At 38.5% G+C, this 19,763-nt stretch overlaps 1 protein-coding gene across 1 annotated transcript; it reads left to right on the top strand.

Annotated features, from left to right (window-relative positions):
* The first annotated feature begins 1,600 nt into the window (after positions 1-1,600).
* On the top strand, positions 1,601-19,290 carry LOC135471202 (multiple epidermal growth factor-like domains protein 10). The gene is made up of 10 exons (XM_064750321.1): positions 1,601-1,866; positions 2,977-3,081; positions 4,191-4,418; positions 7,559-7,768; positions 8,461-8,610; positions 11,558-11,707; positions 12,087-12,233; positions 12,796-12,945; positions 13,957-14,059; positions 18,222-19,290. Exons 4-10 carry the CDS (start codon positions 7,720-7,722, stop codon positions 18,418-18,420), a joined length of 948 nt encoding a protein of 315 aa, XP_064606391.1. The 5' UTR covers positions 1,601-1,866; positions 2,977-3,081; positions 4,191-4,418; positions 7,559-7,719; the 3' UTR covers positions 18,421-19,290.
* Positions 19,291-19,763: the final 473 nt, after the last annotated feature.

Genomic DNA, 19,763 nt, shown 5'->3' with positions numbered 1-19,763 from the left:
TAATTGCAAATAATAACACGCTTTAAAATTGTACATATTTTTATAAGGTTTATATTTTACAATAAGTAAGATGGAGAGTAGAAGCGGCGGAACGTTAAAAAATTGGGGAAGTAGAGGGTGGGGATGAAGCAGAGGAGCTACTATCCCAGCCTTGGCATCCTCACCAGTCGTATGTGGGAAGGTCTGGCAGCACCCGTCGTAGAAGTGAAAAAACGCATTTCTCTTTAAATTTGCCTTAAATTAAAGGCTATGTTATGTACACGTATTAACGGGATGACGTCATAGCCAGCTAAAATATAAGTTTTTACCCGGATGTGCAATTCACTGTTTTGTGTCTTAGAGTAATATCTTTAAACTAATTTGTAAGCATTTAACGTGACACTGTGACACTTCCGACAAATCTGTCACTCTTTACGATGATCCAAAAAGCAGTCTTTAGAGGACAAAAAATATAACCTTTGCAAGAACAATAGGCTTCCGGTTTTTAGTTTGGAAGCCTCATACACATTGTGGTAGATGACGTGAAGTTTCGTCCGTCGGTTACTTTCGTTGACTTTCGCACGGGCTGAGTTAGCGGCAAGATGACAGAAGTGGGTGATTAGCCCCTCGCCCGTTTTATTACTCTGCATGGCAGCTATGGTTCTTAATCCGCGCCACGTGAATTTACGTCTGTAGTGATTGGTAAGTAATAGAGACCTTTCCCACAACATTTGGTGAAATGGCCGTACGGTCAGACGTAACAACAATCGTTGTAAACGATCTCAAAATGATGTCTTATAAAGTAGTTCTGTGTTATCATATGTCACTTCATGGATCGAATGAGTAAAGGCTACGTCACAGCTTAGGCAGCGCAATCTGATAACAACGTGTTTGATTCGATAAAATTCTAAAGATGGCTGTCTCGACTCACACAAGCCATTTATGCAATTTGTCATTTTGGTCTACATGTTATTCGGTGAAATCTCATTAAAACAGTAAAGTGTGATACTTTTAGAAAGCGTGAGTATCCTGCTTTCGATTGAAATATGTTTTAGCCAGGTGCTGTCTTGTCCTTTAACTGTCTTTACAGGCCTGTAGACTACACGAAGCTCCATTTGATATAACTGATTAGAGATGTCATTTAAATGCCTTATAACCATAAACTGATTTTATTTTATTTATTTATTTATTTATTTATTTATTTATTTATTTATTTATTCAGCAGTTTTCGTTTAAGTGAGGAATTTAATTTTATGTCAGTTACATTCAAATGAATCGTTTTGGAGACCAAGGCTTTAGCAGAATAATCTTAGAAGAAATGAGTTATGTTAACATCACTTATTCAGCTGTATACAACAAAACGCAATGTACTGTCACCATAATGGTAACGTGACTTCCTGCTCGGTGACACGAATCTATTCACTCCCTAACATTTAAGCAGGTCAGCTACTGTAGAGCATGGGCGATGTATACAAGAACACACAACACATCTAGGTCGAAAGAAGAATACGGGCTATATCTTTTTATATAACCTTAGGCCTACTATTTTGCCAGTTGTGGAACGTAATACATTTAGTGTCTGACTAGCGTTTGTGCAACACAGGTAAATATAACACTGAACACAAAGAGACTGAGCTTCTCTACATATAGATATTCTGATGGAATTTTCCTAAACTACACATGGACAGGACTTGAATGTGTAACGATGTGACTTTTAGAAGCATTTTATGTTTGGTGAGAACAGTTTCATGGTGGGAAATCCTCTCCGGATAGAGGTGAATAACTTTTTGTAATCTAAAGGCGGTTTGCGAAAATTCCTGGTAGACATGGGGAACCATAAGCCACAGATCAGCAGAGTGTTTCTCGTGATGATGTACATAACATTAGGTAAGTCATGCGCAAAGTGGTATTTACCTGTATATTACTTAGTTATACACCTATTGCATGAAATGGGGACTTCCTTTAGCGCGCTGGGATCTTCTCCAGCCGTACAAGGGATGATCTGCCAGTAGCCTCCGGATAGTCGTGGTTATCTCCCGGGCTCAGCCCGCTTTTCTCCACCATAATGCTGGCATAAAGAATATTCTTGAGTACGGCGTAAAACTCCAGTGAAACAAGTAAATAAATGTTACATGAAGGCGATGTATGTAACATTGGTTAGTGATCTGCTCTATATGGAGGTGATCTCCCAACATAATGTTGGCCGCCGTCGTATAAAGTGAAATATTCTTTAGTACGGCGTAATACACCAATCAAATAAATAAATAAATTAATAAAAAAATAAAAAAATAAATAAATAAATAAATAAATATATATGTAGGTGATAAGTACATGACGTTGTAAGTCATGTAAGGTAATGAGGTGATATATATAATGATATTGGTTTAAGGCCAGATGGTCGCAGCCAAACGACATAGGTCATGTGTAAAGGTGAAAATAAAAGGAGCGCAGACCTGAACGATGGCATAAGCAATTATTTACCTTATCGATAAGGGATTACAATATACAGTACTACTTTCCTTGCACTGGAGATCAAATGTCTCAATGTAACTCGATTATTCAGGACATGTACGGGAAAGAAACCTTGATATGGTAGGAGCCTCGGCATGCCAATCGAATGCTTTTTGTGATTTTGATAGTTCATTTTTGGATTGAGTTGTACCTATATGTACTTGGTAACTATATACACATGTACAGTTTGTAGTCGGGTTTATGCGGAATTTACGTCATTAACGTGGGTAGCAATACAGCATTACAGCAGCACGATATGTGATTAAAACCTGGGCTTGTCCACTATGTTAATACCTTAACAGGTGCCCGTATAGTTACCCTGAAATAGTATATATATGTCATATACATAATCGTGTTTGATTTACCTCAGTTGGTTCAGTCACTATTATCTGCATATAATTTGTTTAAATGAGGTAGCGGAGTAGTCCATCTGCCTAAACTATATTATAACGTTGACTTTATATATATAAAAAATATTAATTTTAGCTTGGGGGCAGCTATGCACGAACTGTCAGGATGGATGTAATGAAGAAACGGGTAAATGTTCCGGAAGCTGTCGTCGTGGCTGGGATGGTCCCACCTGCTCCAGACGTAAGTAACACCTACCCTATACATGTATAGTCGTACGAGGTGTTATCAGCCAGAATGTATTATTACGTATTCAGGACATTTTGATACTTGGGTTTTTTTCTTGCCTATACTGGTATTATGTAACGACAAAATGTCTCTGAGTAGGATAAATGTCATGAAGTAAACTACCCTCACATATTGACCCAGCATGTAAATCGTGAGCATTTTCCCTCCATGCGGAGTATTGCGTTTGTATTACCTCTTATGACACTGCGTTGTTCATGTTACCGCTAAAGACACATTGGCTGGAAGGAGTTCATGGAATAATTTTTATGTTTTTTCTACTTTGCATTGCAATAAACAGGTAATGTCGTCTTAATGACCTTATTGTTGCAAGACATTTCTTGTTCCATGTAATCCATTATTCAAACAATTAGCCTAAAATCGGGAAGTAAAGTGATAAAGGCAAAGCTAAGCAAAGTAATCTATCCCGCTTCTGTACAACGCATTTTGCCATGGGATGCAAGAATAAAGTATACGGTAAAAACTTCATTTCTTCATTTTGATTGGATGGGAAATGTGGTGATGAGTTGGCCTAACTGTATAGGAAGGATTATGGCCATTCTTATTCACTGGCAGGTTTGGTGTTGTCTGTGATATTCGTGATTTAAATAGTTAAATTATGTGAAGGTGCTGATGGAAATAAAATTATATCACATGACCCATGCAAACGATTTTAATGTCAGTTGCATAACCTGTTTAACGACAAATGGGAAAGCAAGGACTGACCCAAAAACAGCGGCGATGATTGCATTAACTGCTAATGATTGGTATGCATGCTGTAATGCAAAGCCAGACAAGTGTGTTGTGACCGCTTTGAAACTTCGCAGCAGCCAGGGCTCTGTTTTCACTGTTGATAGCAATACTTGAGTTATAGCACAGAACACTCCCCGCACTATTAAGGCTTGGACGGAGGAATTCGAAATCTCGATATAGACATCATTTTGCTTTGGGACACATATCGTCAATTTGTTTTTATGATAAAGTGCAGGCACACGGACTCATTGTTATGTCCAGATGTTAAGATGTCTTACATTTGTCTGTCATTGATTTAATATTTTGGTTAACAGAGAATGTGGCATTGAACAGAAACACCACACAATCATCGACCTATAGCCCATACACATCTGAACTCGCCGTGGACGGTGGGATAGAACAAGTGTTCAAGACACCACCTACATGTACTCACACACAAGAGAGAGTATAATCCGCGTACTGGACGGTGACACTGGACACACAGTACAACATCTACAGCTTCAGGATCTATAACAGAAAAGGAATCTGTAAAGGCGGACCATGTAAGTTTACTTGTATCTTTATAACCACCAAGAATCTCTAAATACCCGGCGTTGGCAAAATGTTCAAAATAAACAGACTTATAATCTTTTAAAAGTCAACCTTTATGACAGTAAATTATTTTATAATAGTTTTTTTTAAATGTGAATATTTGCCAAAATATGAATACCCTTTTTAAATCTGATTGTTCAAAAACATTTATGTTGCTTTATGGTGATAACAAATGTTGATGTTTCTCAAATAAAATAAAGACATGTCATTAATACTGGCTTTGAAGCGTAAATCCTACTGAAGAACACTCTACACTACTGATTTAAAGAAAAAATTCCCTAGGGTTTTTCGCAAATATTTCCACACCGAAGAAATATTTCTGCTGGGAAAACTATTGTAGTTCACCATTGTCGTCTTCGTTTTTCCCCTTTTTGTTGCCTTATCGTTGTGATTGACTATGTTAATAATATTATCCGTTATTGGATTCTGCAAATAAAGATTTGATCATATAAATTTTCGGTGATGCATATTTTAAGCATTTTTTTGCTCGATATTTTAAATTAAAATCGGTATCTGTAACAGAAAGCGTAGGTTGACCAGAATGATACTTATTTATTTTTGATCTATACTTAAAGCTGTTCTCTAGGCTGTTTTATTCTAACCTGATGGAGAAAGACGACTTCTGAGGAAATCAAGAGGTAAATGACATACCTCCAGGCAAAAAGGCAAGCAGGATTCGGTCTCAGTCGTGACAATCATACAGCCAAGTATATGTAGTCCGAATTTTCTGACCAGAAGTTAGAGGAGATGTTGTGATGAGCCTGACGGTATGCTGCAGCTCTAGTCAGAAGTAGCTCCATTTAAAATCACTCAAAGTTTCCAAACAACATTGGTAACGCTAAATTACCCACCTTATCTTCTTGTTTCACATACATCCAACTACTTTTAGTCATTCTCTCCTCGTTCATTATTTTGTGCCTGGTAAGTTGATTTTGAACCATATTTTGACCAAAAATGTCTTCGACACCGCTGAAACTGTTAATGATTATAAATTGAGCGACTTCTACCTAGAACTGCAGCATGCCGTCAGGCTTATCATAATATCGGATGCAAGTTTTAGTCAGAATATTCGGACTAATACCCAATTTGATTGTTATCTTTGAGAAGAATCGACAACTGTGGAATATTATCGTCATTATCATAGAGAGATAGATATTTAAAGATCAATACACCGTATATTCGTCAAAACCTGATGTGCAACGATGGCAAACTGAAATAAAGTCGCATAATAATCACATTCAAGAGAAACAGCCATCGACCATGCGGCGATAACTAATGATCTTTTCCATTTAGACTACTAGTCCTATTATATTTTTGAACTGATGAGTTTGGAACTTCTGCCACTGGCTGTCCAAAATTTTACTTTACGTGACATATCACGAAAATAGTAAACGGTTACTGTTAGTCTCCAGTAAACGGTTTCCGTGACCTTGGATATCTCTTACGTAATGAGCATGCCATTACTGGATAGCATCATTACATCTTAGATTAGACAATTTGCCGAATGAAATGACATAATACCTCAAATATTTCAGTTTATCAGTCTCCATAGCAGTTCTTATGATAAATATTATTACAAGGCGGTGATCAGTATCTGTAACGCTACATATGATCAAAATGCTGTTATGGTATTATACAAGCAGATTACAAAACGACCCCCGATATGATGATAGGTAGGATTCCTGTTACCAATATTTCCTGCACACGCTCCAGACTGAACTGATGGAGCGTAACTTTGTCATAAAAAAATGGAAAACAAAACAAAGCTTCACACACGCATACATGATCATCTGATTCGGAAGATTTATAGCAGAGACCCTTAAAATAAAATCCCGAATATTTAGAACTCAAATTTGACTTCTGGCATTGTACTATGAAATTCCACTATTATAACTCTTTTATTCAATAAACAAGTAACCAGCCCAATACACACAGGTGTAAACTTGTGAACACCCACACTGGAAAAATCTGCAGAAAGTCAAACAAAATGCAAACCGTGGTCAACAGATAAAGATCGCTAGGGTCATAAGGCCATAGAGCAGCTCCACGGAGAAGTAACACATAAGTCCATTAAGCACAAAACCAGAACCAGGTATGCACGTGCCAGCGGATAGCAACGCTCGTCTGCATACCCACGGAGTCAGGGACGAGCAGGTGCCGGCTTATAGCAACACTCATTGACAATGTACCAGTCCATAACTTTTCAAAAGAGTTTTGTGGAAAAACATCTCCTAACATCTTTTTCACACAATTAAATTGCACACCCTTACAAATTAGATCGAAAATGGCTAACTAGCAGTTCACCTAAATCAAATATTTTTCACTCGGCTCAGTTAAGGTCGAAGATCAATATTTAGACTGGCACTTCTGGTTCATGAAAATATTGATCATAACGACGAAATGTGGTGCCGTATGACCACCCAAGACACTGGTATAACTATTATTTGTTTATTCCCAAATGAAGCAAAATGGTAAAGCGAATATCAAAGCGAATAAAGCGTTATTTTTACGGGAGATAACAATCTATGGACAGGTTCAGCTATAAAAAGGCCATTGTAACTTGTTTTGTAAATCATGGAGTGGTACTGTATTGGTCCAGGATGTGACTTATGCAAAACCACTCAATGATGTACACAACATTTCACGATAACCCATGGTATAAAGTAGCCACATTTGGTAATGGTCGAGAATTTCTTTGTGACAGAGAATTCCTTTGTAATACACGACACACGTCCGTTGATCCGTGGTACATGATTTCTTTGGTCTGATTTACAGTATTACTTTAAACTTTAGTGCAGGGTTCCTTTAATCTATGACAAAGGAGTTCTTTAATGTGTTGGACGTAACGATGTGTTTGTGATCTACGGAACATGATTTCTTTCACCTGTGATGGTGCTTTACTTTCGCGTCCCACACAAGATTTTCAGTCATCAGTTGTACAGTTTTCTTTTTATCTGTGGTACAGTATTCGCTGGGTTGATAATTAACATCACTGTGCGCATTAACACAAGTTGTTCTGGTGCTTGCTGCTTCCGGTTAAATGTCTGATGATAATTCGCTTATTTAGAAAACTGTTTGGTTTGTATTACAGGCGGTAACCGCCTTAATGGTTTTACCCTGTCAGTGGGAAACTCCTCCCGGAATTACACAGTGTGTTACCAGGACACCACCAGGGCTTTTTACGTTCCGGGTGACGTTATAAATGGATCTTGTAACGCCAGCAGCCCGATAATTGGAGACACCGTGAAGATTATGATAAACAATTCCGCGCCGCTTACCCTGTGTGAAGTACAGATATTCGGTATGCTGTCTGATTGGTCAGAATTCTATTACTAAGAAATGCAACTGATTTTGCATTTCATTTCGATACTTCAATTCGATATTGTTTCGGAGATAAATGTGTAACAGAAAACAAAAAACAACACTACATGTATGCCTGTAAATATTCCTTCATGAAAGTAGGCCAATGTAAAAAAAATCACAAACCAAACGAATAAGCGATATGTATTTCAATATTTTTGACAACTGTAGAAGTAACTATTTAGTCGCCTTTGCTCTAGCTTTAATGTTCATTCTGAGCAAATCAAATAGGTTTGGCTCAACACTCAAGACAACAAACGGTCCAGAAAAGTGGAGATTCTGACAAAATGTTTTACTGCCCCCAAAAGACGCCAGCTCAGTCATGGCGCGATCTGGATATGACTCCTTGCTTTTTACTTATCATGACCAGTTTTTGTCGTACGACTACCCTGTTCGATAAACTGATCTCTGTAATAATACATGGACAAAATCCTTCAGTTGTCTTTCCTTCGATGACACTCTCTAAGTAAATGTGTAGAAAGGTAGTAAAGTGTGGAGAAAAGTAAAATTACATGTTAGTTTAAAGATGCATACTATGTTTATTTACTTTTCCGTTGTTTGTATGTGAATATGTGGCATTATATCGTGCCCCTTAATCCGCGTCCTTTTTGATGTTGTGGGTGTATTTATTAGTGTGCACACCCGGGACATACGGACCAGACTGTGGGAAGAGATGTGGGAACTGTGCCGAGAGACCGTCCGTCTGTGACACAACATCCGGGCTCTGTCCACAGAGAACACCAAAGTGCATGCCGGGATACCGCCCTGAGAAATGTGATGAAGGTGTGTTGTTTGTTAGATTGTTGAAGTTTCACCATGTCCAAACATGTGTCTGTTGGCAATCAACAAAAGACTGTAGTTGATAAATTACAAGTTCCAGCGCTTTTACTATAAATCTCTAACGTCGAAGGTATTTTCCGCACATTAGTCTAATCAGTAGCCTATGGTAGATAAAATCTGTGGACTACGGCGATAAAGCCCCCAGTAATAAACATAGTTTTATCGGAAATTCGACACACTGGAAGAATATTTCTTCCAGTGCTTAAACCGTTGATGCAGTAGGCGTACTGTATTATTGACAGAGATTTCCAGCTACGCTGCCGTAGCCACCGGGGGTTGTGCTGGTGATTTTGACATGTCAGTGAAGTTAGCTCCCAGTTCCCAGTTCCCGCGTCGACATTCAGATGTGAACCTAGTTCGCAGTTCCTATTTCCTGGTTTGATATTCAAAGCTGAATATCGAAGTGAGATTTCATCAAATGTTGTAGGGCAGGTCTCTGTTATTTACGAATAATCACAGACTCAAATTCAGTTGATTTACAAACCGTGTAATATTCGATGACGGTATCACAATTAAGTTATGTCAGGCACTAGTGTACCGTTACGATCCAAACTACATTCATCTCCCCAAATACATTTTTGTTGTTCATTTTTGCGTTTTCTAAATAACAAATATCAGAGTTAGTGCAAAATTCATTAGAGATGCCGAAGGTTTGTGGGAATGAGAAGACAGCATGTCACCGGACAACACTTAAACTTAATTAGGCTATACCTGATTAAATATTTTTCTCTGAATCTGTTGCAACTTAAGAATTTATATTTTGCTCCTTCGTCTTTCTCGCATTATAAGGGGTATTTTTCTGTTTTCTTTGTAAAATACAGTAAATTTATTGAAACGCCGTGTTCAAGCCGATGTGCTTTCATTGACGTCCACGATGACTAGGGAGGGTCGATTGCCTAGATCAGCTTCAGTGGTGCCTAGGTTTAGTTCCATTTCTTTCAGAGGTGACCATGGATACATTTGTATAACAACCCTATAGTAATTTTGTAAACATTTAACAGGGGTCAAAATCACCAGCACAGCCCCTCCGTAGGATACGACCTGAACCAGGAATAACTCTATTTAAACAGGATCCCCAGAGTTCCTTAAAAATGATATAGTAGGTCTACTGTATCAATAGTTCAAGCAGTGGAAGAAATAATCTTCCAGTATGTCCATTTTCCGAGAAAGACTATATTGATTACTTAGTCCTTCAATGCCAAAGACCTCACCTTTTATCTGCCATAGGCTACTGCTTAGACTATCATACGAAAAATAACTTCAACGTTAGAGAGCTAGAGTAAACGTGACGTCTCCTTGCTCTCAGTAATGGAGACGTGCTGAATCTGTGTCAAGGCGAAGATTCACCAAACTGTTGCTGGGTTTGACAAAAATCTAAAAAAATATTTAATGCCGGTTTAAGATACAGTCAAACTTGTACCTACAGTCACCTGTAATCAGCGTCCGTCTGCCGTATGCGGCCACTCTCTGCCGCGATCAAACAATTTTTCATGTTAAACGACCTGTAATATGTGGCATCTGTCCAACGTGTCCACCGGCCAACATATTTTGCCACCAAATTCTATATCAGCCTGTCCTGAGCGGCCGAGACTTTCAACTTTAATGATGATTGCCGCATCAGACATTCAAAAATTTTAAAATGGCGACCACCCGACTTCAATAGTTTTTATAGTGATTAAAACTTACAACCTGCCACTTTGTGATGAGAAGTGAAGTGATAAACATTATTGGTCAATAGCAGTGAACTCTACTGTTCTTTAATCAGGCCTAGCTGGTTATTGTCTGGACACCCCTGCACTAGGTCCGCGCCATGAATGCCATAAACAGCGGGCAGACTCGATATAATCGGATATAATCTGAACTCCTGTGGTTCCTCACATGAATGGTTTCTTTGACAAATTATCTGACTTGCTTGGCCATTATCTTTGCAGGCAAATGGTGCTGTGTTTTCATTTTGCGTGGCCAAAATATTACCTGTAACGAACACATGGAGAAATTGATCTTCCTTCACTTGTACATGTTGTTGTTTCACCGGTAATGGCAAATATGATTGAACATCTCAGCAGTTTGCCATTTACAGTCCAAAACTTTGTTAGAATAGTCATTTATAGCTACGTAGGCCAAACTAGCACATGGATTTTTAGGGCTTGACAATGACGAGAAGAAAGTTCTCCTGTCATTTGTGCCCTCACCTGAAACTCTTTGTGTAATCGGCTGTTAAGTGCGTGAAATCCATAGGTCTACCCCCCAAAACTTGAAATTATTGAGTTATTATTTTACTACAATTGTTATATTTCTATGAAATTTATGTAGCTGACCAAATTAGTACTGTAACAATTATGTATAAGATTGTCATGTAGGCCTACATGTGTAGATTTCCTAAAACTTAATTCTATTGTGATCTGGCTTGGTCTTCACAACCTGTCTTATGTGGCCAACTGTCATATGCGGCTACTTTTTACGTGTCCCTTCACTGGCCGCATACAACGGGTTTGACTGTACTTTGAATGGTAGTCTTTCATTGGACATAAGCATTAGTCAGGTGCTGTCTTTTTTACTTTAAGAGACGTCAACTCGTGTTTTGAAATATATTTCCATTTTGTATCACCGCAAGTATATTATACAAATGCCACCAATATCTTCTCAAGATATGTTTGTTAATGTTAAAATATTTTACAGCGGCATTCAATTCTCTCCAAAGGAATAAGTTCACAGATTAGTTAGGGTCTTCGCCAATTAGATGTACGTGGTGAAACCGTTGGCTTACTCTCTACATCTTTACTTTCCTCCTTTCCTAAATGTGTCAGCCTTCATACGCCTATGTGCCAAACATTACCAGACTCCAAACAATGTTGAATAACCACACTCAACTGTGATTTTGTGTTATCAGTCTGCACCTTAGGAAACTACGGACCTGATTGTGCTATGAGATGTGGACATTGTGCGGATGACCAATTATCTTGTGACACTGTATCCGGAACGTGTGCCGACACAAAGCCCAGATGCATGCCGGGATATTCTGGTCCGAAGTGTGATACAGGTACTTTATCTGTTACCTGTTCTAGACGCATACTTAAGGGACTGACGCTCTTGGTATCTATCACAGAGTATGACGCGAGTAAATGGTATCTTAGGCTTTCTCTAAAAAGTCGTAGATTTAAAATCAGACAGACAACTGAAATGTCAAGTAATGTTCTGTTGAAATGATTCAGTGGTGTTGTAAAGATGTGTGTTGAATAGATGTTCTAGGCGAACAGACGTAAGTTCAGTCAGAATCACAGTAAAGGTTCTTTTACCATTGTCCAATTCCTAGAAAACAATACACCATTATTTATGCCGTATACAAACGGCCATGTCCTGGTTTGATCACAGTGCAGTATAACATCGAAGTAAATCGGTCATAAATCTGGTTCGTTTAGCTTGCGAGGGAAATTACGGTCCTGACTGTTTGCAGAGATGTGGGAACTGTACCAAAGGCCGATCTGTTTGTGATGCTAAATCCGGGAACTGCCCAGAGGGAACACCCAGGTGCATGCCGGGATACACTGGTGTAAAGTGTGATACAGGTTAGTTCAGCTTGGTGATGTCATTTTGATAGACGGATAGCTGACACTGACGACAAAAGAGTCCTCGCCTCTGTTGCATTTCCTATTAGCATCCCTGTCACCGTCTACCAACCCCACCTCCCCACCCTCAAAATGCCTTATTGCCAAGAGTCGATTTTGCTGTAAAAATGTGAATTTTGTATTTAATATCTTTATTATTTTATTGACCTTTTGACTTGAACTCACACCGACCGCACTTGTGGAAGGCTTCTGGGCCATTGGTCTATGCTAACACACTAACCACTCTGACACAGAGGCCTCAACCTTCCTACTTTGGCAGAGTACACGTAGTAGTTATCATGACTATATATAGGGTAGTCGTATTTTACTCCTGCCTGTACTGCCGGACAGCTGGTGTTTGGCTGGTCAGTTAAAATGTGTATAAACCGTACAAACAATTTAAAAACTTGTCTCCTTAAATGTTTTTGATCACCTGACTATTATTTATATTATAAGAAATATTGAATATTTCAAGTTTGCATATTCGACGCTTCGAATAAAAGTTGTGTAAATTCTGCTGCAGAATGTACGCTGGGCACTTACGGTCCGGATTGTAAAGAAACCTGTGGCTTCTGTGCCGAAGGAAACGCTGTCTGTAACACCACATCCGGGCACTGTCCCGACCGAGAACCACGATGTGCAGAAGGGTATTACGAGTTCTGGTGCAAATCAGGTATTTCAAGTGCTGCATGTGAAAAGTGTTTTCCTTTTTTGGTTTTCGTCTATAAATATTTTACCTTCAATATAATAGAAGACTTACAATGGCAGTTTGATATTTGACAAATGTTCACACATAAGCGATGAAATTGTCAATTTACCAAATGACCCAAGAGTATCTCACTATTGCGGTCGCTGTGAGTTCAAGTCTAACTCATGCTGGCTTCCTCTCTGGCCGTAGGTGGGAAAGCCTGCCAGCAACATTCAAATGGTCGTGGGTTTCCTCCGGGCTCTGCTCGGTTTCCTCCCACCATTATTGTGGCCACCGTCGTATAAGTGAAATATTCTTGAGTGCGGCGTAAAACACCAGTCAAATACATCATTTAGAGTTTTATTCTAACTGTTCATGTAAGGGCTTAAAAAGTAGCAATTTAATTAAATCCTGGCAAGAGGTCGTTATATCACAGATCGGCCGTTAATACATCATCAGTTCAACTGAGTATAATAACTCTGAAATTAATTTGTACCGATCACAAAAATTAATTTAACCTTGCCACTCATACGCTTGACGAGGGTGTGGCTCACAACTGCTAGCCAAGCTGACAGATATGTGATCGGTTATACATTGCACATTTCGTAATTGTTACGCGGAAAGGATCGGCGGCAACTGTGTAAGGCACTTCAGTCACACACAGCAATTTTGTCCATGCTTGAAGGTAACAAGGACGCATTCTGCCTCCAAGTGTCGTTTTCCCATTGCCTGCATATTGTCTTGTTAGTCTTCATTTCCGTTGTTTGTTGAGACATATGGTAAGATATTGCCAGTATATTGATTTACAGTATCGTCAAGCCATCATTATACATCGACGGAACGGAATTACACTTACGTGCTCATAAAAACCAATTCAACAGATTGATCACCGATAATGAATTCAACTCAGGCAAGTGAAAACCCTGCCACAATAGACCAATATCATCACCATCAAAATCTTGCTTATTACCGACGTAATCTGTTTTACATTTTCAGAATTGCCCGTAAACCCTCCGAATTACACGGGAGTCATTGCCGGCAGTGCAGTTGGAATCATCGTTGTCCTGGTCATCGGAGTCATTGTCATTGTAATAATGATGTAAGTCTGATAATGTTTTACTGTATGTCCAGTCGGTTTGGAACTATGATTGTATTTATATAGTCATCTGAGAGTTGCACAGTTAAACACATTTCACCTTTATCTTCTGCACGTTTGTTAATTTCTTTTTCATTGTTGTTCTATTTCTTCTTCGGCGCTTTAACACATTTAACCTTTATATTCTGTTAATTTCTTTTTCATTGTTGTTCGACTACGGATGGTCATGGATTTCCCCCATGTTTTCCTCCAAGCTTAATGCTGTCGTCCGTCGTAAAGGTGAAATATTCTTGAGTACGGCGAAAAACAGGGAAAAAAGTCATTATTGTTCCACATTACTACCACATAGGTATCAATTTAGATTGTGATGGTGGGTGGAGGCCCCTCGGTCCAGATGAATCTCTTTGAATCGTTCAGCCAGATCGTGTTAGTTCAACCCAAGGCTCTCAGGGAATTCGCAACATTCAGATAAAACCACTTCCTGAGGCCTTGAGATCGACCAACCGTCAACACCGCTGTGAGAGCCATTTGTGTGGTTTTTACTAGAAGTTCGATGGATACTACTTGCCTTTCATCAATATCACAAATAAACTGCGCTCACTCTGTAGGTGAAATCTGTATGTTATATACGGGAAAATATCACCAGTTTTTTGCCCAAGGTCGATATATTTTTCTTCGGGCGGTGCGGTTTTCTCCAATCAGAAAAAGACATGTTGTATGAATAAAGATAGTTCTTTTGTACTGCTTTAAACACCTATCGCTCGATGGAATGAAATAAATCCAGCGTATGATTATGCATTTGGTGAAAGTATTCGACCAACTCCTGCTCGTTGTTAGCTAATTTTCATACATAACCCTTTATTCATATCGACTCAGTTACTAACGACTAGATTAGCATATTGACTATGATGTTGTCGTAAATTTGTGTTAACGCACGCAGTGGGTGCTACAGGTAAACACAGGGGTAGGGAAGGGGAAAAATAGACAAATAGACAGAGTTATCTACTCTTATGTACAGTGCAAGAACGTTAAAAAGTTCTGGCAGAATCGACCGTATCAAATAGAACCTCTTTCTGAATTTGGCGTCCCTGTCACACATCCATTTTGGAATGTTATAGTCTGGGAAACTCCCTCGGCAATTTTATTTCATCCAGCCCGAGAGTATCGCGTTAGCAAAGGTCTACTTACAAAAACACCATGCACCCAAATTATACTCGTACCAGTATACAGTTCGAGCATCTTTTCGAACATTTCACAGTCCAGTTTACGCTCAAATTGGGAAAGGCCGCTTCCTTCTGGTGTTGTTGAGTACATACACAGATTTATGTCTTAGAACATACAAAGCTTTGCACGAAAATATTGCCACCTTCAACAAAGTTCCAGCCACTAAGCTAATTCTTGCTTGCACAAAAACGGCGGAGTAAAATCTCCATCAGTTTTACAAAATCGCTGTCTAGTCTCTCAGTTGCTCTGCCATTTAAAGACGGAAGTTTGGATAGGTGGACTGGTGAGACCACTCGGTGTTAGCCAACCAATAACGTAACACTTAAATGGGAATCTCCTGTCATCCTGATACAGGCCGCTCCTCAGTGAGCCATATCGTTAAACTTTCTAAAAGGTTAAAAGGTTTGCGTACATACATGCACACACACACACGCGCACACACACACACGCACACACACACACACACACACACGCACGCACAAACAGACACACACACACATATAATTCTTTGCAAGAGATACTTTCAGTGACTTTCATTTTACTTACTATGCACTGTATTCTTTAATTTCTCTTTCCATCATATGAGCTAATTTTATAATTAGGAAATCAAAAAAGAAATATTTTTGACTATGGAAATCATTAAGAACAGATGTATATATCCTTGAATACCACCATGAAACGCTCATCATATAAATAAATTCCATCAAACACACTTCGTCACGAACAAAAAAGAAATTTAATTTTAGAATAAAATTGAAAGTCACTGAGGTATGATCTTAGTTTCCTAGCATACACAGATGTAGATGTAGATGCCTACAAACAGCCAACACATTCTTCGTAATCAGAATTTATTACAAAATAAAATAACCCAGTGAAGTCCTCAAACCTGATTTGTTTCACCATGAACTGGCCCTCGCCTGCTGCAGATTCTGCAGATGAAAAGCCTCCCACTCATAATCACCAAGATGTTTGTATACGTGTATGTTATTATTCATATAGAGAGCGGGTCATGGCTGATTGGTCCTGTATTTCAATACACAAGGTGAGGGTTCAATCCCAGCTTTCAGTAGGTACTTTAGTGGCGATAAGTGTTAGACAGGGTTAAACGTTTCTTCAAGACCTCAATGTGGTGCGCATGTCTTCACATCACACATGTGCCTGTATCTATCCAACTGACTTTAATGGTATGCGATATTTCTGTAAATTCATAGTCAACTATATTTTGTTTATACTGAACTCAAAATAATCCTTATTGCATGGAGAATGCACACAATATCTCAATTAAAACATACCTAAGAAATTTCTCAGACAATGGCTTGAACTAAAACAATGAGTAGATATCTTTTCATTCTCATAAGTGTAAATTAAAAGCTACAGTGGTCTTGACATATTCATGTAAGGTACCATGCTTGTGATGTTTGGAAATTCCATAGTTCATAGCATTGAACATATTGACAAAACTGGTGTACAGTGAGATAAATAATCAATTATGAATGATTATTACTATCAAAAATTTCCAGAATTATCGATAGGGTCAGTGGCCTGGAGGGATATAACACTGTCTTACAAGATAATTACACAGTATTTGAAAATGTGTAAGTGTTGAAAGAAAAATACTGAAGCAAAAATTTGAACATTTGTGACAAACTCACGCATATCAAAGATACTCTTGATATATGGGTGGAGTAAGAGTAAAAAAGCCCTTTATATTTAACTTAGTTACCATATCTCACTTTGTGAAGGACTGATCAACTTATAAACTCGACGATTACACTTCAGTGTGAGGCATAGATGAGGTGTACCCCAAGTATACCCCAGCCACATGTATATACATCGCATATAACTCAGGATCGAACACGTTTTGAATATGGGATAATGTACCTCAGATACACTTCAGCAGGTTTGAAAAAAAAGCACTAAGAAGATATACCTCAGGTTCACCTCAGAAACTTTGAAATTTCGAAAAATTGAATGATATACCTCAGGTACACCTTAGATGCTTGGACAGATTTAAAATAAGAAATGAGATTTAGACATTTTACTTCAAACAAAAAGGTGACTACAAAATTACAAATGTTTATGCATGTGCAAAACAACACTGTTTACTAAATAAATACAAGCCTTTGCCACACCTTTTACCGATTTCACATTTTTTGGCAAATGTTGCCCAATGAGCAAGCATGAATATATTGTTGCCTCGATTATTCCAAGATGACAGCTCCTAACAATGTGCATGTCTAGGCTGTGGGAAAACAAACCCAATTATGCACTGGCCGATTCTTCCTGGTGCAGAATTTGTACCATGTGTGGGCACATGAAAAACTTTAACCTGCACAGATAGTAGTACTAAATGTTACAACTTACAACTTGATCTATAATTTATTGAGCCAATGGCTAAGTGTTTTAAAGCTGTTCTCTATGGAAGCTACGCACCTCAGACATTCAGTTTTTTACCTACTCGTTCCAGGTTACACCTGCACTGAGGTGTACTTTAGGTGTACTAGAGGTATTACTTTGCATAAGTGTCAGAACCAGAGATACACCTTTAATATACCTTGCATACACATCAGATCAGATATGCTATACCTCAATGGTACACCCCTGATGTACCTCAAGTATGTATACCTCCAGTATATCTTATCAGGGTAAGGGTGTATATCTAGTGCGTCTTGGGAAAAGCCAATGGCTATCTTATCAGGCAAGAAAGAGGTACTAATGAATAGATGAAGCTCCTGAAAATTCTACAAATACATACATAGTTACATAGTTATACATAGTTAATCAAAGTATGTTGTAGAACAATGAATACATTGTATTGTTAGCACACAATGTCTATAATTCACTACAAGCCAAGTAATGCACTGCTTGCCAACCTAGGCTTTGTCTATTTTATATTACTCTAGCGTTGAGTCACTTATTTTTTTAATTGCTTATTTTTCAGGAGGAGGTTTCAGCGAAACCTACAAACAGGCGGCGCTACGCAGTCTGAACCAAACAGTGCTGCAGCCCAGGAGAGATCCGCTCCGTCGGAAGTTGAAGAAGGAAATGAAATACCCGAGCCAGAACGGATGTATGATGCATGTGACCTGAATTCGGTAGAAGAACACCCTTATGAAGCCATTCGTCAGAACAGCCGTTGAGTTTAATGGTAGAGCCGTGTGATCAAGATAATCCACGATAAACAGTTGCGAATGACTTGGAGAGCCTAGTGTACCGATGTGGGGATGTAGAATGTTGACCTAATGTGTAAGCCGTCGTTAGCGTTGGGCATGCCACAATATGGGATATTTTTAACTGATTAACACATATTAACAGTTTTATTCAATGGTGTAGAACAATATGGAGACAGAACAGCGTATCATTTGGAGTTCCAGGTCCTACACAATGAGGTTGTTTTGCCCATTTCAGTTATCCCGTATACCGTGGAAGTTATCCTTTCAGCTGTGCAATAAATGACACTTATGTCTTGGGACTAATGTAACAGATCTTCTCAATTTGCCTATCCAGTCAAAATTTCACAAAACTGGTCAAAATACTAACCACAAATTGTCATGTAAGGTCTGCATGTGGCAGATCTGTCGTTTAATTATGTTCTTTTGTTGCCTGACATGTAGGCTGGCTGTATACATCGGAGAGTTTCAACACAGCCTTTTTATATACATGTACTCTTGTTAAAATTTTAAATTGAGGCATCCGTGGCCGAGTATTTAGCGTGCTAGCACAAAACCATAACCCAGGTGCCCCCTACCAAAGATATTACTGTGATGTAAGTCCAGCTCAAGCTGGCTTTTCATGCTGATATTGAATTATAGGCCTATTCATGACGTCTTTTACGAAAACTGTCGGAGAACAAAAATCTTAACAAAATCAGCATCAAATATGTTCCATCGCAGCATTTTGTCTTCATGGTCAATCCACATTTCTTGACATACTTGAGGAATTCAGAAAATATTCCACCATGAGTTGGAACAATTCCTCCACCTTGATATTATTCTCACTGTACAAGCTGGGTAGAGATTATACAATATGTATGTAGGTGGTGTTAAATATGTTCAATAAATGATGAAACAAACTAATAATTTCTTTCGTGGTTTCATATTTTAATTGGCTCTAAGAACTTGCATAATTTCTTTTACTACATTTTAATTATATATTTGACTTGGGTTTAACACCTATATGTAACAACTTTAAACCTGACACGAATTCGTCTAAATATTAAACATGAGCGAAGTAACAGTAAAGAAATGTGTGGTGTTACATCAGCCTATTATAATATCTGTGTGTCCATATTATTCAGTCAGTGCAGAATTCGGGGTAAATGTCTTCAACTCGGAACCAAGTCAAAGAACTGGACGTTTGCAACCCAACAGACAGTTTTGAAAAAAACCTTTTATAATAATTTTATATGGTGCTAGTACAAAAAGTATATTAAATGGCTCAACATTGTCTGAATAAAACTGAAATTTAAATTGCAAAAGCGTTC

Source organism: Liolophura sinensis, chromosome 7, assembly GCF_032854445.1.
Source record: "Liolophura sinensis isolate JHLJ2023 chromosome 7, CUHK_Ljap_v2, whole genome shotgun sequence".
NCBI lineage: Eukaryota > Metazoa > Mollusca > Polyplacophora > Chitonida > Chitonidae > Liolophura > Liolophura sinensis.
The sequence above is the reverse complement of the archived record's forward strand: the minus strand, read 5'-3'. Positions and strand labels throughout refer to the sequence as shown.

Excerpts from the sequence above, each read along its gene's own strand:
- LOC135471202 (XM_064750321.1), top strand. The coding sequence starts at position 7,720 with ATGATAAACAATTCCGCGCCGCTTACCCTGTGTGAAGTACAGATATTC. Across the intron at positions 7,769-8,460 it reads GTGTGAAGTACAGATATTCG|TGTGCACACCCGGGACATAC; the intron begins GTATGCTGTCTG and ends TGTATTTATTAG. Across the intron at positions 11,708-12,086 it reads TGGTCCGAAGTGTGATACAG|CTTGCGAGGGAAATTACGGT; the intron begins GTACTTTATCTG and ends TGGTTCGTTTAG.